Genomic DNA, 22,692 nt, shown 5'->3' with positions numbered 1-22,692 from the left:
ATTTTATTAATAAATTAAAGAAAAAAAAGGGGCAGAGGATGTGTTCAGACAAGGCGTGATCACGCCTTGTCGAAATACATCTCCTGTGTTTGGCACCAATTTTTTTTTCCTTCAGAAGTGGGTTTCTTATAAGGCGTGATCACGCTCTATAACAAGACCTCTTCTGCACAAAAATAAACCAAACTTATAAATATTAAAAAAACAAAAACAAAAATTTGGGTTGCCTCCCAAAAGCACAATTTTTTTATGTCGTTATGCTCGACATTTTTCGTCCCTTTAAATTTCCGAATAGTGTGGTTTTTCCAAATCAAGTTCGAGCATGTTTGCCACACTTTCATCCTCGTGAAACACCTTCAGTCTATGTCCATTCACCTTGAAAATTTTATCAGTATCCAAACTCTTGATTTCCACTGTACCATAAGGGAACACATGAGTTACAACAAATGGTCCAAGCAATTGGGAACGAAGCTTACCTGGCATGAGCTTTAGCCGAGAATTGTACAGCAGCACTCGTTGGCCGAAAACAAAGTGTTTTCGCAGAATAGAATTGTCGTGAAACAACTTCGTTTTCTCTTTGTAAATTCGTGAATTCTCATATGCTTCCAATCTTATCTCCTCCAACTCTTGTAGTTGCAACTTTCTCAACTCGCCCGCTTCTTCCAAGTCCATATTGCAGTGTTTGACCGCCCAATAGGCTTTATGTTCAATTTCCACAAGCAAGTGACACGTTTTTCCAAAGACCAACCTGTAAGGAGACATCTCTATTGGAGTTTTGTATGTCGTCTGATTGGCCCAGAGTGCATCATCTAGACGAAGGCTCCAATCTTTTCTTCCCGGATTGACGGTCTTTGCTAGGATAAACTTGATCTCTCGATTGGAAACTTCGGCCTGGACATTTTTTTGTGGACGATAGGCAGTGGCCACTCTATGATATACCCCATATTTCTTCAGCAATGCTTCAATTGTTCGATTGAAAAAATGAGTTCCTTGATCACTTATTAGCGCCCTTGGGATTCCAAACCTGCTGAAAATATTAGACTTGATAAAACCTGCAACCACTTTAGAATCATTAGTCCTAGTGGGTTTTGCTTATACCCACTTCAAAACATAAACAACTGCCAGCAGTATGAAAATATAGCCTCCCGATGAAGGGAATGGTCCCATGAAGTCCATGCCCCAAATATCAAAAATATCACATACAAGAATTGGGTTTTGGGGCATTTCATTTCTATGGGACAAAGATCCCGTTCTTTGACATTGTTCACAGCTTTAACAAAACAAATAGGCATCCTTAAAAAGTGTCTCCCAATATAAACCACAATTCAAAATTTTCCTAGCAGTCCGTTTTGGTCCAAAATGGCCACCACATGCATAATTATGACAGAAAGTCAAGATCGACTTATGTTCAATTTCAGGTACACACCTCCTAATAACTTGATTAACACAAAATTTCCATAAATGAGGTTCATCCCACACATAATACTTTGTCATACAACGAATTTTCACTTTACGAGATTTGCTAAGATCATTAGGTAAAATTCCGGTAACCAAGTAATTAACTATGTCTGCATACCAGGGATTCGTACCTTTCACCTTAAATAGCTGCTCATCAGGAAAAAATTCAGAAACAGGCAAAACATTATCTTCGTTCACCAACCTACTCAGATGACCAGCTACTGGATTCTCAATTCCTTTCCGATCCTTGATCTCGATGTCGAATTCTTGGAGTAAGAGTATCCACCTTATCAACCTCGGTTTCAACTCTTTTTTTGTCAACAAATATTTCAATGCTGCATGATCAGAAAACACAATTACTTTAGAGCCTAGCAAATATGATCGAAATTTTTCTAAAGCAAAAACAATTGCTAAAAGCTCCTTTTCTGTAGTGGTGTAATTGCACTGCGCAGAGTCCAATGTTCTTGAGGCGTAGTGTATGACGTGACTCTTCTTATCAACTTTCTGGCCTAGAACAGTCCCCACAACATAATTGCTCGCATCACACATGATTTCAAAAGGCAAATTCCAGTCAGGTGGTTGGATAATAGGCGCTATGGTCAACATGTTTTTTAGCTTGTTAAAAGCCTCCTTGCAATCTTCTCCAAACTTGAAAGGTACATCTTTTTGTAGCAACTTGGACATCGGTAGAGCAATCTTTGAGAAATCCTTAATGAACCTGCGGTAAAAACCTGCATGTCCAAGAAAACCTCGAACTTCCTTAATGTTAATGGGGTAGGGTAAATTTGTGATTAAATCAACCTTTGCTTTATCAACCTGAATACCCCTAGAGGAGACCACATGTCCTAACACAATGCCTTCGGTCACCATAAAATGACACTTTTCATAATTCAAAACCAGATTGGTTTCCATGCACCTTTTCAAAATCTTGGACAAGTGACTCAAACAATTGTCAAATGAATCCCCATAGACAGTGAAATCATCAATAAATACCTCAATACAGTTCTCAATATACTTTGAAAAAATTCTAAGCATGCACCTTTGAAACGTACTTGGAGCATTACAAAGTCCAAAAGGCATACGTCTGTAGGCAAATGTTCCAAAGGGACATGTAAAGGTTGTCTTCTCCTGATCCTCCTGAGCAATGACTATCTGGTAATAACCTGAAAATCCATCAAGAAAACAAAAATAAAATTTTCCAACTAGTCTTTCCAATGTTTGATCAATAAATGACAAAGAAAAATGATCTTTTCTAGTAGCTAAGTTAAGCTTTCGAAAGTCAATAACCATACGCCAACCATTTTGCACTCTTGTCGTTACCAACTCATCATTTTGATTTCTTACCATAGTGATACCTGTTTTCTTTGGTACGACATGGATCGGACTCACCCATTTACTATCCGAAATAGGATAGATTATTCCTTCATCTAAAAGCTTGAGAATATCTTTCATTACCACTTCTTTCATTACCAGATTCAGTTTTCTTTGGAATTCTCGTACCGATTTGGCATCATCCTCTAAACGAATTCTATGCATGAAAATGGAAGGGTTTATGCCTTTGATGTCCGCCAATGTCCAGCCAATTGCGGTCTTATGTTCTCTGAGAATTGTGGTTAATCTCTCTTCTTGCTCTTCAGTTAACCTTTTTGAGATGATCACAGGCAAAGTTTCATTGTCTCCCAAATAGATATACTTCAAATGATCAGGCAAATCTTTCAATTCCAATTTGGGTGCCTACAAAACAGAGGGTAGCAATTTCTTGTGAGGAATTAATATTTCAGTTTCTAAATTTGGAACCACAGTTTGTGAATCCTCATCAGTTTCAGAAATTTCCCAAGCTTCAGCTATCTCTCCTTCCACATCCAACTGTGCCTGCATGTGAAAACTGTCAATCTCATATGTCTCCTCAAAACATTCCTTCACAATTGAATCAACAATATCAATTTAACATATAGAGTGGTTTTCATTTATGTATTTCATAGCATCAAAAATACTAAAATTCACAATCTCCCCGTCGAATTCGATGGAAAGAGTACCCTCTTCCACATCAATCTTGGTTCTAGCAGTTTTCATGAAAGGTCTCCCCAATAGAATCGGAGCTGAAATCGCAGTGGAGTCTTCTTCCATTCGCAATATGTAGAAATCCGCAGGAAATATCAATTCTTTAACCTGTACCAGAGCATCCTCCACAACTCTTTCGGGATAAGCATTAGATCTGTCAGCTAATTGAATCACCACTCTAGTTTCTTTTAAAGGACCCAAATTCAGAGCACGGTATATTGAATAGGCCATGACATTAATGGATGCACCTAAGTCTAGCATGGCACGCTCAATTTTCAGATTTCCAATAACACAAGGCATTGTAAACATACCTGGATCCTTGCATTTGTTTGGCAGTGACTTCTTAATACCGCGGACACACTTTCCCCCACGCTTACTTTTTCATCACTTTTCAACCTCATCTTGTTAGTTTACAAATCCTTTAAGAATTTAGCATACCTTGGAATTTGTTTGATGGCATCTATAAGAGGAATGTTGATCTCCACCTTTCTAAAGGTTTCCAACACTTCTTTCTCGTAGTCCATTTTTTTGGATTTTTCCAACCTGGAATGAAATGGAGGAACAACCGCATTAGAAATAGTAGATGAGAAAGACTTAAAATTTACCTTTGGTTGTTCCTCAGATTCTCCTTCGGTCTCTTCAGTTGCGCTTTTTTCTTCAGTATCCTTTATTGGTGAAGTGTTCTTTTGGTCAATCTCCTTCCCACTCCTCAATACCATGGCGCTAGCATTTTCTTTTGGATTAACCACCGTTTGTGACGGTAGTTTTCCAGAATTTTGAGCTTCCAACTTGCTGACTGAAGTAGCGATCTGAGTGATCTGGGTTCCTAGATTCTGAATTCTTGCCCTCGTTTCCTGTTGAAATTTTTGAGTGTTTTCAGCTAAGGCCTTTACAATTTCGTCTAGAGACATACTTGAGTTGGATGCTTGTTCTGGTTTTTTTTGTTTGTTCCAATTTTGTTGTGGATATCCTTGTTGGCCTCCTTGATTCTTATAGCTGAAATTTGGGTGATCCCTCCATCCTGGATTGTAGCTATTAGAATATGGGTCATACCGCCGCTGGGGCTGCCCAGGAAATCCACCAATCGCATTGGCTTGTTGCGTGGGTTCTTCTTGTAGTGACACTTACCTCATTGACTAGTCGTGGAGGGTTGTCTTGCCTAGTACTGAATTGTTGTGCTTTGGTAGCCATGTTAGAAATTAGAGCTCGTGCCTCTTGAGGTGTTTTGTTTACCAATACACCTCCACTTGCAGCATCAATCATGTTCCTATCAAAAAGTGAGAGACCCTCGTAGAAATATTGGACTAGGAGTTGTTCTAGAATATGATGTTGAGGACAACAGGCACATAACTGCTTAAATCTCTCCCAATATTCATATAATGTCTCTCTTTGTAACTGTCTAATCCCACAAATGTCCTTCCTGATGTTTGCTGCTCGCGAGGCTGGGAAGAACTTCTCCAAAAATTGTTGTTTCATATTATCCCAAGTCGTGATCGTCCCAGAGGGCAATTAATAGAGGCAATCTTTAGCCTTTTCGGCTAAAGAGAATGGAAAAGCTCGCAGTGAAATTTTTTCCTTTGTGATCCCTTGCGGTTTCATGGTTGTGCAAACAATATGAAACTCTTTCAGATGTTTATGGGGATCTTCACCTGCAAGACCACGAAAAGTAGGCAATAAATGACTCAAGCCAGATTTTAATTCAAAGGTAGCATCAGTAGTAGGGAATTGAATGCATAATGGTTGTTGAATAACATTCAGATTAGCTAACTCCATGAGTGTTCTTTAAGCTTGTCCTACCGTTTCTTCTTGGTCACTTTCAATCTCAAGATCAATGTCAGATTCTCTTTCTGTATCGTTGGAGTCCAATGTTTGGTTCAAATCAGGAGATGATGATGATGGTTGCTTTTCACGCCTTAGTCTTGCTTTTTTTCTCAATCTCTTAGTTGTCTTCTCGATTTCCGGATTGAATTTGAGTTCACCTGTACGAGAAGAACGAGACATAAAAAAAATAAAAAAAAAATCAAAAGAAATTAACCTTGCATCGTTCCCCGGCAACGGAGCCAAAATTTGGTGTGATGTCGTTGTGCCACCAAACTTAAATTCCTACTCTTTAAATAAAATTAGTGTAATGATGAGCAGGGTCGAATCCACATGAAACGGGAGATTTATTTCTTTCGAGCAAAATATAAATAAAAGGGGGGATTTTTGGGATATTAATTTAATAAAATGTTAAACTAAATTTCTCTACGAAAAGAAAATAATAAATTTAAATGACAATTGATCAACTAGAATAAAGTGAAGAATTTAATATGAGAAAGATCTGATTCAAGGAATTCTACTATTTAATCATATCACTGTTCATCGGCAAATAAACAATTTATTCAAGTTGTTGCAAGCAATTAACCTTAAAATTATAGGGATAGCCGCTAAAATTCTTGTGTTTTCCTAGATTAATTGACCGAACCCAGCATCCCGTCAAAACTTATCAATAACCGACTGGGCACGATAGCGTTCCATATTAATTAACGATAGCTTTTATATTTGTGAAAACAGTTAATCTTGAAATCTAACAATCGAGATAGCTGCAATTGATAAATCCAATTTGGTTGATTTATTTAGATTAAATATATTATGATAGGACAACACATCTAATCTACGCTACTCGTGTACCAATCATTCATGACAATTACAGATCACTGAATTCATGGTTAGCAGTAGAAAATCATATATCAAATTAAATTATCAGATTAATCGATATACAATATTCATAGAATTAAATCATAAATCAACAAATACTTGGAATAAAAAGAATATTAAATCTAAGAACAAATACCTCACAGTGATAAATTAAATAGTAAAAAACAACCCTTAAATCAGACTAGAAAATTAGCCAAGCATGGCCTGGTATACAATTTCCATGAATACTAAATAAAAATAAAACAAAAGAGTGCAAACTAATTTCTTAGGAGATGATACGGAAGATTCCAGCGCAGCCTCTTGCCTCCCTTTTGTACTGTGCGTGAGGAACACTTTGAGAAGGTTGGGAGATCTCCTTTTGTAATCAGCCTCCCTTTGTTTTCGTGAATGGTAGGTAATCAAAAGCAAAAAATGGGTCCAAAAAAAAGAAAAGCCCAATAATCCAAAATAAAACCTAATTACTAAAAATTAAAAGATCCTAGGAAATATCCATTAAAAATATAGAGTTTATTAGGGAAAAAACTCTATCTTGTATATCTTCCTTGATATGAAAATTCCTTATCTAGGCAGCCGAATAATAGTTACAAGGCGTGATCACACCTTATCCAAAAACATCTTCTGAATTTTTCTGCTCCACTTCTTCCACTAATATCATATTGGCAACTTTAATTGTGATATAAAATCACCTTTTTAGCCCAGATTTATCGCAAGAGCAGAAAACTTCATTATACAATAAAATCACACAAAAATGTGTCAATTAAGCACGTTGGTAGTTGTAAAAATGAGAGATATGACAATAAAAATACAAACTATTACGAGCCTATCATAGATTTAGAGCAATGAGGGTAAAACAAGACCACATTCACACAATGAGCCGGAGAGGTTATGCTCGTTTGACTCACATCACGGTAAATATTCTTTTTTTTTTATATTTTTCAATTTAAGTAATGGTATATATATACATTTTTTGAATTTATATATTTCTATATTTAAGGAGAAGACAACTCAGGGAGATACAAAAATTATAAGATCGCAAGTTTGGATTGAAGGGCACAAGGAAAAAAATGGGGAACCTATTACTCAAGCTGCTGGAGACAAAATGATTATAGAATTATGTCTTTTTTATTTGTATCAGATCCTAAGAAAAAAATGACCAACCTAAATTTGTTATTTTCTTAGAAAGTATCTTTGTTATTTGCAGAAACAAATACAAGAATGTCCAACTAAATCTCAAAACACAACTAACATTGCTGATGATGCAATTAGCCTTGTGTTTGGCAAGGAAGCTCAGGGTAGAGTGTGTGGGATGGGCTTCGGAGTTAAACCATCAAAAGTTGGAGCTTATGTACAACAAAATAGCACTGTTAAACAGCTTCAAGATATGGTGCATAACCTTCAACAAGAAATGCAAGAAATGAAGTCAATGTTTTTACAAAGCATGAGACAACAAAATCAACAAGAATAGGTTAGTAATTAAACAACATATAAAATCAGTTTGATATATTGTACATTTAAATGCTTTTTATTTACCATGAAGACATGCTTGACACAATTTGTTTGTAAACTTAGGTTGTTAGTGGTGGCAATGATAGTGGTATTGGGAATGAAGTTTGTAGCAATAGTGATATCAATATTGGTGCAAAGAGAAGTTGTTATTTTGATAATGTTAAAAAACATCTTGCTACAACTCAGGTAACTATCTTAAAAGTATGTGTTTCTAAACTACAAGATTGTTACAAAATAGGAATCGTAAAATTAATAAATTTGTATTGTTTTTTTGCAGTCAAATTTGAATAATGTGAGTTGTGGAGATATATGTGCTAATAGTAAATGTAAGTTGCTTCATTGGTCTGTTGATGGATTAGTTGTTGCGGAAGGTCGTATTGCATCTTCAGATTCAAACACAAAAGTGCATCATGTTGTTCTTGGTAGATCTTGTTGGAAAGTTTGGGTTGATAAGATTTTGGTTGAGAAGGTGGATCTAATTCGACCAAATGATGAAATGCAGTTTCTCGATGATGCAATAGGAAGCACAATCGTGTGGTTATCTAAATTTGTAATATTGTGTGATTGATATAGATTCTACATATTTTTGCGGATTGAAAATTTAATCATCGCTATGTTCTAGCTATTTTGTGACATATTTTGCATCTTGTTTTGAATCTTGAGATCTTCTGTTTTGGTAACTTTTATTAATTTTGTGTCTCGATTATACTTAAATGAATCTGCATTTTTTGTTAGTGTGAATGAATCTGAATTAGTGTGAATGAATCTAAATTTCTCGTTAGTGTGAATAAATTTTTTATTAGTGTGAATGAATCTAAATTTCTACATATTTCTCGTTAGTGTGAATATGTATTGATTTTAACGGCGTGCAAACATACGCCGTGGATGTTCTTATCCACGATGTGTGATGCGCGTTGTCGACTATCCACGACGTACGGAGCGCGCTGTGGATTTTTGTATCCGCGGCGTGCGTTGCGTGCTGTCAATTCCTATATCTACGACGTGCGATGCGCGCTGTGGATTCTTGTATCCACGGCGTGCGGTGCGTGCTATCGATTCCTATATCCACGACGTGCCATGCGCGCTGTCGATGCTTATATCCACGACGTACAGTGCCTGCTATCAATATCATTATTCGCAGCGGGCATTGTTCGCTGTCAATATTTCTGGCTTTCAACAGCTTTTAACTGCGCAGCGTGCGCTTTGCGCTGTGAAAAGCCAATTTGCGTGCTGCGAAAATTCATTTTTGTTGTAGTGATTGTTCATGATGGGTGATCAATCGGAGCGTGATGAGTAGGCTGCTCAATTTAAAATATTTAGAGTTTTATTATTATCTTCAACTATAACTTTTAACAAAATAACAAACACTCGATACTATAATAACTATTATTTATTATTATATAATGATCATAATTATAATATAAATTATATTATTATTTTAATATTTGAAATCAACTTGCATGATATATTAATTATATATACAAGACACTACAACAAAAATGACTTTTCGCGGCGTGCAAATGGGCTTTCGGCAGCGCGCATTTCATGATGCACAGTTAAAAGTTGTTGAAAGTCATAGGTTTTGACAACGGACAATGCTTGCTGCGAATAATGATATTGACAGCGTGCACTGCACGTCGTGTAGAGAAGAATCGACAGTACGCACCGCACGTCGTGGATACGAGAATCGACAGCACGCAACGCACGCTGCGAATAATAAGAATCGACGACGCGCATCGCACGTCGTGTATAGAAGAATCGACAGAGCGCACCGCACGTCGTGGACACAAGTATCGACAGCGCGCACTGCACGTCGTGGATAAGAAAATCAATGGCGTATCCGTTAAAAGAAAATTTGTACAAAAAAAAAACAATTTCATCCGCCTAGCGTGCAGCGCCTAGGCGCTACATGGTGCGAAATGTTAGCGCCTAGGCGCTGCCTCTGACGTGGGTTCAGTGCCGCGGCTCTTGGAACGCGGAAAAACTCGATTTTTCACAGAAACGAGAAATCAAGTTTTTATAATAAATTTAGTGCAAATCTAAGTATAATCCAAACACAACCAAAGCAGAAAGTCTCAAAATACAAAATCTGTCACAAAATAGCTAGAACATACCAATGATTAAATTTTTAATCCACAAAATCCTATAGAATCTATATCAATCACACAATACTACAAATTTAGATAACCTCGCGATCGTGCTTCGTATTGCGTTATCGAGAAACTGCATTTCATCATTTGGTCGAATTAGATCCACCTTCTCTACCAAAACCAACCCAAACTTTCCAACAAGATCCACCAAGAACAACATGATGCATTTTTGTGTTTGGATCTGTAGATGCAATTCGACCTTCTACAACAACTAATCCATCAACAGACCAATGAAGCAACTTACATTTACTATTAGCACATATATTTCCACAACTCACATTCTTCAAATTTGACTGCAAATAAACAATTGAAATTTGTTAATTTTACGATTCCTATTTTGTAAAAATCTTTTAGCTTAGAAACACATAATTTTAAGATAGTTATCTGAGCTGTAGCAAGATGTTTTTTAACATTATCAAAATCACATCTTTTCTTTGCACCAATATTGATATCAATATTGCTACCAACTTCATTCCCAATACCACTACAAATGCCTCCACTAGCAACCTAAGTTTACAAACAAATTGTGTCAAGCATGTCTTCATGATAATCCAAAAGCTTTTAGGTGTACAATATAACAAACTGATTTTGTATGTTGTTTAATTACTAATATGTTCTTGTTGATTTTGTTGTCTCATACATTGTAAAAACATGGACTTCATTTTCTTGCATTTCTTGTTGAAAGTTATGCACCATATCTTGAAGTTGTTTAACAGTGTCATTTTGCTCTACATAAGCTCCAACTTTTGATGCGTAACTCCAAAGCCCATCCCAGCAGCTTTTTCGGCCCAGCAGCTTTTTTGGTTTGTTTGTAGATAACTTGGACCTTGTCAAGTTTATCAAGACAATTTAAGATGAAGGGCTTCACGTAATTTTGAGAATTGGATCATATGTTTGTGCAGAATTGAACAAATTTTATTTAATTTTAATTGTTTGTAAAATTGGGAAATTTTATTTTATTCACTAAATTCAATTCTAACTTGTGAATTACATTTGTAGGGGCTTCCTTGTTTGGCTGAATAGTATACAAAATATTATTTTCAGAACCCAAAATGATGCCTCATTTCAGAACCCAAAATGAAAACAAAATATTATATTTAGTGAATTTTTGTGACAATGGAACCCAATTCTTAAAAATGGGAAAACCAAACTTACTACAATATAATAATATTAACAGCGCGCATGCACGGGTACGCCGTGAATAAGAATATTAATGGCGTGCAAAATATTAATGGCGTGCGTTTATTGCACGCTATTGTATGTGTGAGCTCTAATAATATTAACAGCGCGCATGCACGGTCACGCCGCGAATAAGAACATTAACGGCGTGCGTTTATTGCACGCTATTGTATGTGTGAGCTCTAATAATATTAACAGCGCGCATGCACGGGCATGCCACGGATAAGAACATTAACGGCGTACGTTTATTGCACGCTATTGTACGTGTGAGCTCTAATAATATTAACAGCGCGCATGCACGGGCACACCGCAAATAAGAACATTAACAGCGTGCTTTGAATGCACGCTGTGGATGGCGCCCCAGTTTTTTTTTTTCAAGCGCGGAAACCCCCTATTTGTTTGCATAAAAATTCAATAGATGCTGCGGAAAATTATTTTTCTTGTAGTGAGGGTAGATTGTGATAAAACTAATGAGGATAAGTTTACATTTAAAAATATCTAAGTAAGACCTTATAAAAAAGGTTAGGAAACTCAATATTTTTTCAACACTTTATGATAGGATCGGTTAAGGAAATATAAGTATTTGGAAAGGGGTAGTTGAATAAACATTTAGGATTTTTGAACTCTTTTCTATTGATTGAATCAGTTCTTTGAGGAACTGATATTAAAATCTTTTTTGTCAATATAGATTAGTCAACTGTTAAAAGTGTGGAAGAAGACTGAAATATAGATCGAAAACTTATGGTAAAATATAGATCGAACACTTATGGTAAATATAGTGTAAAATTGAAATGATAACCGAGCTGAACACACAAATATTTATGGATGTTCGGAGACTTCAAATGCTCCTATGTCACCCCTTGTATCACAAGGATAAGATTTTACTAAAAGACTTAGATATATTACAACAGATTGTAATACTCCACTTAAGCTGGTCTTACACACTGCAAAACTGAAACTCTTAGATTAACAGTTTGTGTACAGTTAGTAACTTAAACGCTCTGAATTAGCCTGAATGCTACTGATAAATAAAATAGATATAGAGCTTAAATGTGCGATCTGTAAACTTGAGAATATACTCGTGTAGTGTGTCTCAAATGATTAAAGGTTGTAGTTTTATTGCTCTTTGTGTTTTTGCTTGCTTTTTAGTCACCAACCCTCTTCAGCTCATTCGATCAGCTATATATAGTTTTCGATCTCAACAGTCGTATTGAATTTAATAAAAAATATCTGTGGAATCTTCATGTAGTTACTTTATTTGACAGTAGTACAAGGTATTCAGGTTGTTCTGTTTTGATACAACTGTTCTGCTTTGGTACGACCTGTCAGTCTGTCTGCTGATTCTTCAACTGATGACGTGGCCAACTAATTAGAGGTCAACTGATCAACCGATCAGTTCAACTGGGCATTATCAGTTGTAATCGATGTCCTATCAGTTAAGAATACTTCAGTTTGATAAGGTTTTTCTAGCTCAGTTCAAAAGAAGTCTTCAGTTACGTTTATTTGACTATTCGATCATTTATTTTCTTTGGTTCTTCTTACGGATTAATTTGTCAAACTATGAAATCTATAATATTCCAACACTTTACTTTGACAATTTATGTGTTATTTTTTAAAATTTACAAAAAAAAATTCGAAAGTTTATAAGCTCTCAAATATTTTATAATGAAATAAGTTATAATCAAGTCAAACAATCTCTTGAGAGGGTTAGAGAAGAGGAGACTACTTGTTAAAATTTTGGTGCGATTGATTATGCTAACCATACATTAAATTTGTAACTGAAATTTGTATTATTTTAAAACTTATATGAATTACTTTGATTTGTACTATTTTATCAATGAATTACACAGTTCAGATATTTAAATTTCGACAATTTATTATGAAAGTCGCGTTTCATTCTTACTCTATGATTTGAGCTATTATATCAATAATCAAATCAATAAATAAACAAAAGGAGAAATTGGTGGAAAATCCCCACTCACAAACACAACTTTGTGTTCAGTCCTCAAATCAGTCCAAATTTGTCTGCAATACCTGAGAGACGGGAAATATTTTTTAAACTCCCTCCTCAATTTTTAATTCATTTTTTCCTATTCTATTATATTTTCTTATCTCAAATCTCATTTTCTCTCTGACGACAACCCATTCTCACTTCTCCCATTTTCTTTCCCGTCGACCCAAAGAATCCCTAACTTTCCACCACCCCCTTCAAGACTGCAGGCCACGCAAAACCCATGGATTAGACGACGAAGATTTCAAATAGGGTTACATAAAGTAGAAAGAAAGAAGAAAACCAAGTGACATCGACAGCCGATTTCTTGGAGAATCATAATTTGATATTTTTTTACCATATTTGTTATTGATTTATGTTACTGTCACGATTTTGACAGTAAATCCCTTGCCATCAAAACCCCCCGCCTCGACACCCATGGACAGCGAAGGCAACTGGAGGCAAAAAAAAAAATGGCTCAAAACGCACAAAGATCTTCCATGTACGCGTGTGACTAAAAGAAGAAGGCCGGAACAAGAGGAATTTCGTTATCTCTTCGATAGATGTTTATGTACTAATTTTGGTTGTGCATTTTTTAGCTTTCATATCTTTACTAGTACTTGTCATTTTTGCTCAAGATATAATCATGAATTGATTGGTACGGATGTTGCTATGATCTTTAAAGTTGAAATTTTAAGAAATTTGTGGATTTTGATGTGCTTCCCATTTTTCTGTAGTTTCATGACAGTGTTGTAGTGAGAAACGGATTGGAGCAAGGTTTAGCATATGCGTAGGCGTTTTATTTAATTTTTTGGACTACTATGATGAATAGGTTTAAAGGTGAGTCTCCATGTTCAAGGAGGTTCAAACTATGATACTTTTTTGTTCCATTAACCAATATTATGTAGATGTTGAGATTGCCAATTCTTTTAGAATGGATTAGCTAATTGGAGAGAAGCATGGGTGGGAAAGGTAATTATTTTTGCTGTTTCTGCTGAGGTCGGTTGTTGCATAATGATAGAAGGGTTAGCAGGATGGACATATTGGCAAGTTACATTATAAATTTGTATAATCTTTCTATTGATTATAATTTCTTTTTTCTGCTTATGTGTTTCGTTTTTTCGGTCTATCATTTATTTTAGTGTATATGGTTACGATATATATTACTGTTAGATTTTTTCATTGAAAATGCTTGAGATTGAACGCAATTTTTAAATATATTATGATTTATGTGGAGGCAACATATACTGATTTTGTGGTGTTGTTGCACGAAAAATTGTCAAAGTCATTGGAGTTAATCTGGCATATGAATTTTTTAAGTTCAATTTGTTTTTAAAGTTTGAAATTAATTGTAGTTATTTCATGAACTTATTGTTTATGATTAAATGGTAGGTCGTACAATCATCCTTTCAGTCAGCCTTGTACAAGCATTTGCTTGTTTTTTTGTTGTTTGCGACAGCAAGCAAATGTTTGTCGTCAATTTTAATATGCTTTGCTTTGTTTTTGTTTGTCTTATATTTTTTATGTTACTAATTTTGATGGTACGTGTTGTTTCGAATAATTTTAGAAGCTTGTGTTTTTTTAATTTTTTTATATTAATATTTTTTTAATTTTGTTTTGTTTTGTGCATAAAGGTTAAAAAATGTCAATGATAATGAGGCTCATATGCAGAGCGGAAAAGATGTAATGTCACGATGTTCTTCTACTTATTTTATAAAAATAATGAACAAGCTTGAACCAAAAGTCAATGAGAGGCAACGAATAAGGATCATTAGTACTCCTTTTTGTAAATGGTTGAAGATGCCTAAACTCTCCATCTTCAGTACCAGAGTTGATGTGATATTAAAGAGTTTCAACAGTTACTCCTCATCCTTTGTCTTTGGGAAGGGCATTGTCGGTCCTTTCACATTATTCAAGTTTTCTATCGTCCTTGGTCTACCTCATGGGAGCCAACCTGTAAACCAAGATATCAAAACAAAGTTAAATTTTTTGTCACGTTATTTTGCAGGGAAGCTTAGAAAAGCCATGAGGAAGACGATTTCTGAATCTTATTATTAGCTGAATCAGATGATGAATCGCAATTGGATGATTTTGTTAGAATGTTTACTTCGTTTGCATTGAATTGCATAGTACTTCTGCTAAGTATTTATTTGACACTCCGGTTTGTATTTTCTTACATTGATGACTTGCCTACTTTTTTTGGATATTCATGGGGAGACGCTACCTATGAATTTCTATACGATAAAATTTCTGGACATATTGGGAATTCGGAAGGAGCAATAGGAAGGAAAACTGAAATGTACCTTACTTTTAACTTCAAAATTTTAATAAATACTAGGGAATTTTATTTATATATAAACGTTTTCTTCTAAATTCAAAACTATCCAACATAAAAATTAATATTTAAAAATCTTAAATGCATAAAATTCATCAATCAACACCCACAAACTTTTACGTCAATTTTAAAATAATCCCAACACTAAACTTCAAAATAAAGCATAAAATTTCTAATAAAATAATCCTCAAAGTATTTACTTTAAAATTTCAAATCTTAAGATAATGCGAATAAAATAATCCTCAAAGTATTTGCTTTAAAACTTTAAATCTTAAGATAATGCGGAAAATAAAAGTCCCTCGGGAGTATATTGTCGGACCCGATCCACTCAAGCATCAGCGCCTCCCTCAAAATCATCATCGCATGCGACCATCCAAACCTAACAAGTCTAATGACTCATCACGTTCTAACCATACGTAAAAAATAATATATATACAGGCACATGCATTTAAAAATCATATTTTTATTTAAAATAAGCTAGCGTAAAAACTCGTAATCATATGTAAATCATAAATAATTAAATTATAAAGTTTTTCATCATCGTATATCATTTTGGGTAAATTTTGATACTTGAAAGTGACTATCATTTATTATATCATCATGGTCGACTGATCATTCTAGCTATACCAAGTATCTGGGAGCGGGGCATCAACAACTCTCGTCACTGGGCCGTGGCCAAATATGGAAATACGATCGTCGGGCTCCCTCTAGGGCTTTTTTCCATAAACGGGCTCCCTCTGAGGTATTTTCCCTCACAATATCCCCATTATATCTTTTGTGTCGCAGTCAATTCACATCTTTCAAAATATTTTTTCTTTCTTTTTATTAATAAAATATCGCGTCCTTCAAAAATTATAAAATAACATTTTTTGAGAAAATCTTATAGCCTTTGCATATATCATAAAAATATCATATTTTTGAAGGATACAATATTTTAGAAATAAACCGTGAAGCGTTTTAAACTCGAATTAATTCCAAACTTAATATTTTCTTCCCAAATTTTAAACATAAGATTTCATCCCTAAAATACCCCCGTGAAACACAAACCAACCCTCGTGGACCACAGTTTGAGCCCCATCTCTTTTCCTAGCCATTTTCAAACCCTTCCTCTATTCCTAAACCACGCCCTTCCAAAACCCGAGCCAGCCTTGGATCTGACCCTAGGCCCTTTTCAAACCCTTCCTCTATTCCCCTAATGGTAGCATATCCTTTAGAAATCATAACACGTCTCAAGGGAGCGTTAGAACATCAAAACTTTGAAAAATATTCATCCAATCGTCAAATAATTTGATCAATATAATTTTCATGCTTCAAAACATAAAACACACATATTATGATTTCAATGGTGCAAAAAGAAAGTTTAGAAATGTGCTTTTGCTTTTAAAATGCTCGAAATACGAATACCGAAGCGGTGGAACGTCGATGACGAATGGAGGAAAAATAATCAAAACTTGCCCAAGCCAAAGGATCGGCCGCATCACTCTTTTCTTCTCCCCTTCAATTCACGTAACTTTTGTGTGTGTTTTGGTTGTTGTGTGTTTTTTTTGGTGTTCAAGTGTTTAGATGTGTGTGTAGGACTATTTTAAAAATAATTTAAAAAGGTTTCCTAAATACTTAATTAATGGGCTTAATTAACCCTAGTTTTTAATTAATAAATTATGCTCATTAAGACTAATAAAATCATTAGTTCTCAAATTAAATAGGTTTAAAAATACCTATTTCCCAAAAATCCCTTATAAAATACATAAAATTCATTGCTCCCTCTAATTAATCTAAATTTGACCTTAAAAATGTAAAAATTCTTAAAATATTTAAAATAAATATTTTCTTAACTAAAAATAAAAATTTAGCTTTTAAATCTTTAACATCTTAATCGTATCCGGTCCTCCGTCCCGACCAACCACCGATATTCGTCTGAAAATGTTTAGATTTTGCAATCAGGAAAAATTACACAATTAATCATTAATTCACTCTAAATATGTCATTCATGCATCTAAAATCATTTAATTAAATACTTTAGCAATTTAATAATTTTCATGCATGCGATCTATGTATATAGATTTTCGGGAGTTACAAATCTTCCCCACTTAAATAAAATTTCGTACTCGAAATTTGTCTAGTCTTGATTATTGAAAATCTTAAGCTCCCTCATTCACTTCAAACTTAATTTAATCGACTTAAATTTTGCACTCTATCACGCTTTCGCTGCGTACTTTGATATGACATCTTCCATTTTTATACATTTATACAAAGTTTCTCGATCTCAAAAAAGTCAAAGATATAACTAACTCTACATCATCTATCAATTATAAATCCTAAACTACCTTAAGTTATTTTATCTTCCCAAAGATTAATTAATTGGTTGATTTTAACTTAAGTCGTCCTGATCGTATAATTTAATTTTCTCAAAATATATTCATATTGTTAAACCCAGTTTTGATCCATAGTCATCATATAGTATCCAAAATTATAAAATATCTTAGTGACTGGTACTTACTAAAACTTCATTCTCATATATGTCAAACATATTGTCCTTAACACTATCATCATTTTTTTTCCTTAAATCCCAAGCATTCAAAGTACCTAAATCATCAAGTCTGTCGTTTCACCATTTCACATCATGTTTCATTCTAAATCCGGCTATAAAATCAAATCTCTTTCTCTTACACAGTGTAGAATTCGAAACATGAAGTCCTAAATCACCAAAACACTTTTAAAAAAAATTTAGGTGTTTAGATGTGTGTATATTTAGGTGTGTTTGTAGGACTCTTTTAAAATAATTTAATAATTTTTCTTAAACACATAATTAATGGACTTAATTAACCATATTTTTAATTAATAAATTATGCTCATTAAGATTAATAAAATTATTAGTTCTTAAATTAAAAAAGTTTAAAAATTCCTATTTCCCAAAAATCTCTTATAAAATACATAAAATTCCTTACTCCCTCTAATTAAATTAAATTTGACCTTAAACATGCAATAATTTTTAAAATATTTAAAATAACTAATTTCTTAACTAAAAAAAAAATTTAGCTTTTAAATCTTTAACACCTTAATCGTTTCCGGTCCTCCATCCCCGGCAACCACCGATATTCTTTTGAAAATCTTTAAATTATTCAACCGGGCAAATTACACAATTAATCATTTAATCACTCAAAATATATAATTCATGGATCTAAAATCATTTAATTAAAATATTTTAGTAAATTAATAATTTTCATACATGCGGTCTACGTGTACTGATTTTCGAGCATTACAAAAACATACTTGGATGATTGTGTTGTCGGGATGATGGTGATTTTTTATTATTTTTTCTAACTAATATTTTATTATAACATTTGTATCTTTATTTATGTAGGCTTGGGTGTACCAAAAAATTCTTTCCTTAGGAGTAGTATTCAAATCTCCACGTACATATTCACGTTTTTTTAAGTGGGGTGAAAGCAAGATCCCGATAAAAGTTGAAGACGCCAAGACTTTGCTAAAAAGAATTACTCGTACGAAGGTATTTTGTTTTAAGAATATTTTTAGTATAGCAAATGTGACATTTTTTTTAATTTCTAAAAGGTGTTTGAAATCATTCCATTTGGTAAGGAATTGGAGTTATTTGATGAGAGACAAAGAAATGTAAAGGTAAACAAATAAATTCATCAAATTTATTTTATGATATATTGGGAATTGGTGTTGATTTTTTTATGTGTTAAATTTTCAGGTGTCGTCTAAAATAAAGGAGGAAGAAACAACATGCGAAATTAGGAGATTAGAAAAACTTGTGGAGACCAATTCCATGAGATTCAAATACTTAGATATATGTGTTTTCAAACTAATGAAAATATGACAAAGGATGTTGGTGGTGGTCGGGTAAATGGTAAACTTGATGAGAAAAAAAATGACGACAAGAATGTTTATTTTGAATATTTTGACACATATTTAGGTGGATATAATAAAGTCCATGATGTTGATGTTGTGACAGATTTGATTAAATGCGATGATGTCGGTTTCACTAAGTTGGATATGGAACTAAATAAGGTTCACACCAAGGATTCTTCGAGAGAGGTAGTAGATGTAAGAGATGATGCTCATGGTGTCACTGGTTCGCAAGAGGACAAGGTCAGTAATGTTATATTTTTAATTGTGAAGAATGTAATGACAAAAACTAATCGTGTGAGAAAGAGAAAGCCAAATATGTTCGTCACTCCTCCAAGTTCCACCCGAAGACGCAAAACAAAGTCCATTATAGAATGCAAAGAGTATCGTGTAATTAGTGATGAGGTATGGTGCATTTTAATTTTTAATTTTTGTTATTTTTTATAATGATGTCATTTATTTAATTTTTTTGGTAAATTTTTGTTGTTCCATAGGGAGACACAAGCGTAGAAGACGAGAAGATATCCGCTTGGTAAATTTTTGTTGTTCCATAGGCAGACACGAGCATAGAAGACAAGAATATATCCGCTGATAAAGATGAGTCAAAACTTAAAAATTTCAGAGGTAGAGAAGTTTTTGTAGTTGCAAAGAAGTCTCAGACAAAGAGCGCAACATCATAATAAATTATCTTACAGGGGAAAAATTAAGGTACACCTCTTGCAACTTTTTAAATTTAATTCATGTTTATATTTTATTGGATTTAACCATATTCTTGTTCTTGTAGTGGGTACTGTGTGGGAAGGAGAAAGATTCAAAATTTGTTAACTTGAATTCTATGATTTGTCATTTGGGAATGCGTTGAAAGACAATATTATCAATTGTTATATGCAAATTGTGAGTGGGTATAATGGAAAAAATGGTTCTGAAATATTTTGCATGGATCCGACAGTCCAGGTTTGTATTTTTTAAAAAAATTTGAACGATTGGTATGTATATATGAAATTGCACAAAAAGGACTCTTCATCTCAGAGAGGTTTGCGAAAAATTTTGGGAAAATGTCAACGGCTATATAAATATGATAATATGTTATTTTCCACGCTTAGGATGAGGTATTGGATGCATTTTAGAGGTTGAACAAAAAACGGAAGTTGAAAGATGATGGTTACCATGATTTTTTATCATGTTTGACAAATGATTCAAGGAGAAAATTAGTACAACTAAATAGGAAGTTGATGGATCGTTGTAGATTTTGGTTGTTCCCAATTCATGCCAAATATCATTGGTTCTTGCTTGTTTACGATACTGAAAAAAGAGAGTTTGAATTTAGAAACTCGACATACACAGCCATGTCACTTGGAACTGCAAGAGCTTATGTAAGTTAATATTTGAATACATATTTAATCACACGAATCTTGTTGTTCATATTAACTTAGTGTTCTTTGTCATTTTTTAGGCTAATTTCTTAGTTGGGTATATGAAGATTATGTTCGATTACAAAATGATGGAGTATGTGAACTGTTGGAAACTAAGTTTCGGATGTTTGACAAACTGAAGGGTTAATAGATCGAATTAACTGATCATATAAACTAAACATAATCGGACGCCTCAACTGAATCCTGCAACAAAACTATCCAACCAACTGATCTACGTAACTGGACGTGCAATCAACTGAGTGCAGTTGTGAACTTTATCAGCTTCTACCTTTCAACTGGACAAGTCATCAGTTGAAAACGACAACCGACAAATAGTACAACAGTCTGCAACTGTTAGTGGGAACGCCGCATTTCAGAAAAGGCGCACTGTACTATTGGTAGAGGAATTTTTACGTGGCACCTCAACGGATAGAAATTTTAAATCGCATTCAATATTACCGTTGGAGGGAAGCCTATAAATAGCAGAGAGAAGCAGCTGAAGAAAAACACACGAAACTTTACAATCAGTTGCGAAGAGTGAACTAGCAATCTTTCTTACTGTTACTCTGCTGAAATTTACGCTCATGCTTATCATATAAATTCATAGCTGTTAGGCTATCTTTCGAGCATTTCAGCACACTGAGATTACTGCGAAAGTTGATCCTAGAGATCAGTTGTAAAGTCCAAAATTAAGACGACGTAATCCAACTGCATGCAAATCTAGGAAATATGAAAAATGAGTAATTAATTGATTTTAATGGCTAATCGATTATGTGACATACTTGTTTATATGCTAAACGGGATATTATTGTCATCATGCATAAAATTGTATTTTTAAGAAATATTCAAGTGACGATCGAGGAACGGGGACCGAGGGCTGAAAAATGTAAAATGTTTTTATTAAATAATTATTTTTAATTATTTAAAATATGGTTGATGGTTTTTCATATTTTTGAAAATAAGGGGTTTTGGAGGTGATTTTATATGCCGGGACGGAATTTTTATCGGTGTCGGTTTTTCAACAAAAATACGAACTTTTCAGCAACCCGGCTAATAAATTCACAAATTTATTTAAACAAAACCTTGATAATATTTTATTAAATCCTAATTAAGACTAATGGGCTTAATTTAGTGGTTTAATAGGCCTAAAGCCTAGTTAGTAATTTAATTAGTATTTAATTTGTTAATCACTAAACCCCTACACTCATAACTCACGCCTCCCACTTTTAAAATTCATAAACTCTCCCCAAAATCCCATCAACACACACGACACACACACACCACACGAAGGAAGCAAGGAAAAATCGAGAAAACTTCAAGGGAAACTTCTTAGTCTTCGTCTCCTCGTCCCGTTCTTCGTCGTCAACGGTTTTTCATGCGTGTATAACGCAAAGGCGCGCCATACATCTCCTTTTCTCATCCATCATATCATTATATTGTTTAAAGACTGTATGCATGAAGAACATGAAGCCAATTTTCTGTATTTTCGAAATATTGCACTTATAAGTGTTAAATCCATGGTTTTTGGATCCAAAAAATTGTTCATGCATGTAAAGAGGCTGCCATGATAGTAAGTGATGATCGAGCAAAGATTTTATGTGAATTAGAGTCCCACACAATCACTAAACTCACGACAGAAACAAGAAAACAAGATCAACCAACTTTCTGTCTTGGAATTGAGAGGGTTCGTTTTTACAGGTTGGCTGGCTTGGCTTGAGTTTGGTTGGGACCAGGGCCTGGCTAGGGACGTGGGTGAGTCAAGGGAAGAGTCCTAGCCATGCTAGGACTTGAAAATCAGGGGCTGGGAGGAGTCCTTGTCAACAAGGACTCCACCTGAGAAGCATAAGGGCAGGCTGGGGTGTGCAGCAGCGTGCAGATGATTAAGGGGCTCGGTCAGGGGGTTTGGCTGGGCTAGGTTAGGTCCTTAGGGTACTAAAAAGGGGCACAATGGGCTAGTTCAAGGTCTGGGGTGGTTGGTTAGGTCCTAGCAACAGATAAGTAGAGTCCTACCATGCATGGGATTCTCGGCCAGTTTGT

At 34.4% G+C, this 22,692-nt stretch overlaps 2 protein-coding genes and 3 long non-coding RNA genes across 6 annotated transcripts; 4 read left to right on the top strand and 1 right to left on the bottom strand.

Moving 5' to 3' along the window:
- Positions 1–276: 276 nt before the first annotated feature.
- LOC140972468 (uncharacterized) lies at positions 277–3,816 on the bottom strand. The gene is made up of 4 exons (XM_073434891.1): positions 3,460–3,816; positions 3,253–3,372; positions 1,424–3,189; positions 277–1,021 (listed from the first exon to the last, which is right to left on the bottom strand). The coding sequence occupies exons 1-4, from the start codon at positions 3,814–3,816 to the stop codon at positions 277–279; spliced, it is 2,988 nt and encodes a 995-aa protein (XP_073290992.1).
- A 3,224-nt stretch (positions 3,817–7,040) lies between these two features.
- On the top strand, positions 7,041–8,441 carry LOC140972170 (uncharacterized). The gene is made up of 5 exons (XR_012174445.1): positions 7,041–7,121; positions 7,208–7,328; positions 7,428–7,678; positions 7,783–7,905; positions 7,997–8,441. It is a non-coding gene; the product is annotated as an uncharacterized lncRNA (long non-coding RNA).
- A 10,193-nt stretch (positions 8,442–18,634) lies between these two features.
- Positions 18,635–19,012, top strand: LOC140972693 (uncharacterized). The gene is made up of 3 exons (XR_012174524.1): positions 18,635–18,670; positions 18,735–18,881; positions 18,944–19,012. It is a non-coding gene; the product is annotated as an uncharacterized lncRNA (long non-coding RNA).
- A 153-nt stretch (positions 19,013–19,165) lies between these two features.
- Positions 19,166–19,951, top strand: LOC140972171 (uncharacterized). 2 transcript variants are annotated; one of them, XR_012174446.1, is made up of 2 exons: positions 19,166–19,648; positions 19,738–19,773. XR_012174446.1 is itself a non-coding variant. In XM_073434639.1 (2 exons), the coding sequence occupies exons 1-2, from the start codon at positions 19,187–19,189 to the stop codon at positions 19,921–19,923; spliced, it is 588 nt and encodes a 195-aa protein (XP_073290740.1). In that variant the 5' UTR covers positions 19,180–19,186; the 3' UTR covers positions 19,924–19,951. The 2 variants fall into 2 exon arrangements, 1 of the variants encoding a protein (XP_073290740.1); XM_073434639.1 differs by lacking the exon at positions 19,738–19,773 and adding an exon at positions 19,798–19,951 and having other exon boundaries at positions 19,180–19,648.
- A 78-nt stretch (positions 19,952–20,029) lies between these two features.
- On the top strand, positions 20,030–20,724 carry LOC140972172 (uncharacterized). The gene is made up of 3 exons (XR_012174447.1): positions 20,030–20,197; positions 20,347–20,616; positions 20,697–20,724. It is a non-coding gene; the product is annotated as an uncharacterized lncRNA (long non-coding RNA).
- The last annotated feature ends 1,968 nt before the right edge of the window (positions 20,725–22,692 follow it).

Source organism: Primulina huaijiensis, chromosome 3, assembly GCF_012295235.1.
Source record: "Primulina huaijiensis isolate GDHJ02 chromosome 3, ASM1229523v2, whole genome shotgun sequence".
Taxonomy (NCBI): Eukaryota; Viridiplantae; Streptophyta; class Magnoliopsida; order Lamiales; family Gesneriaceae; genus Primulina; species Primulina huaijiensis.
Note: the sequence above shows the minus strand (reverse complement) of the source record. Positions and strands in the feature narration are given on the sequence as shown.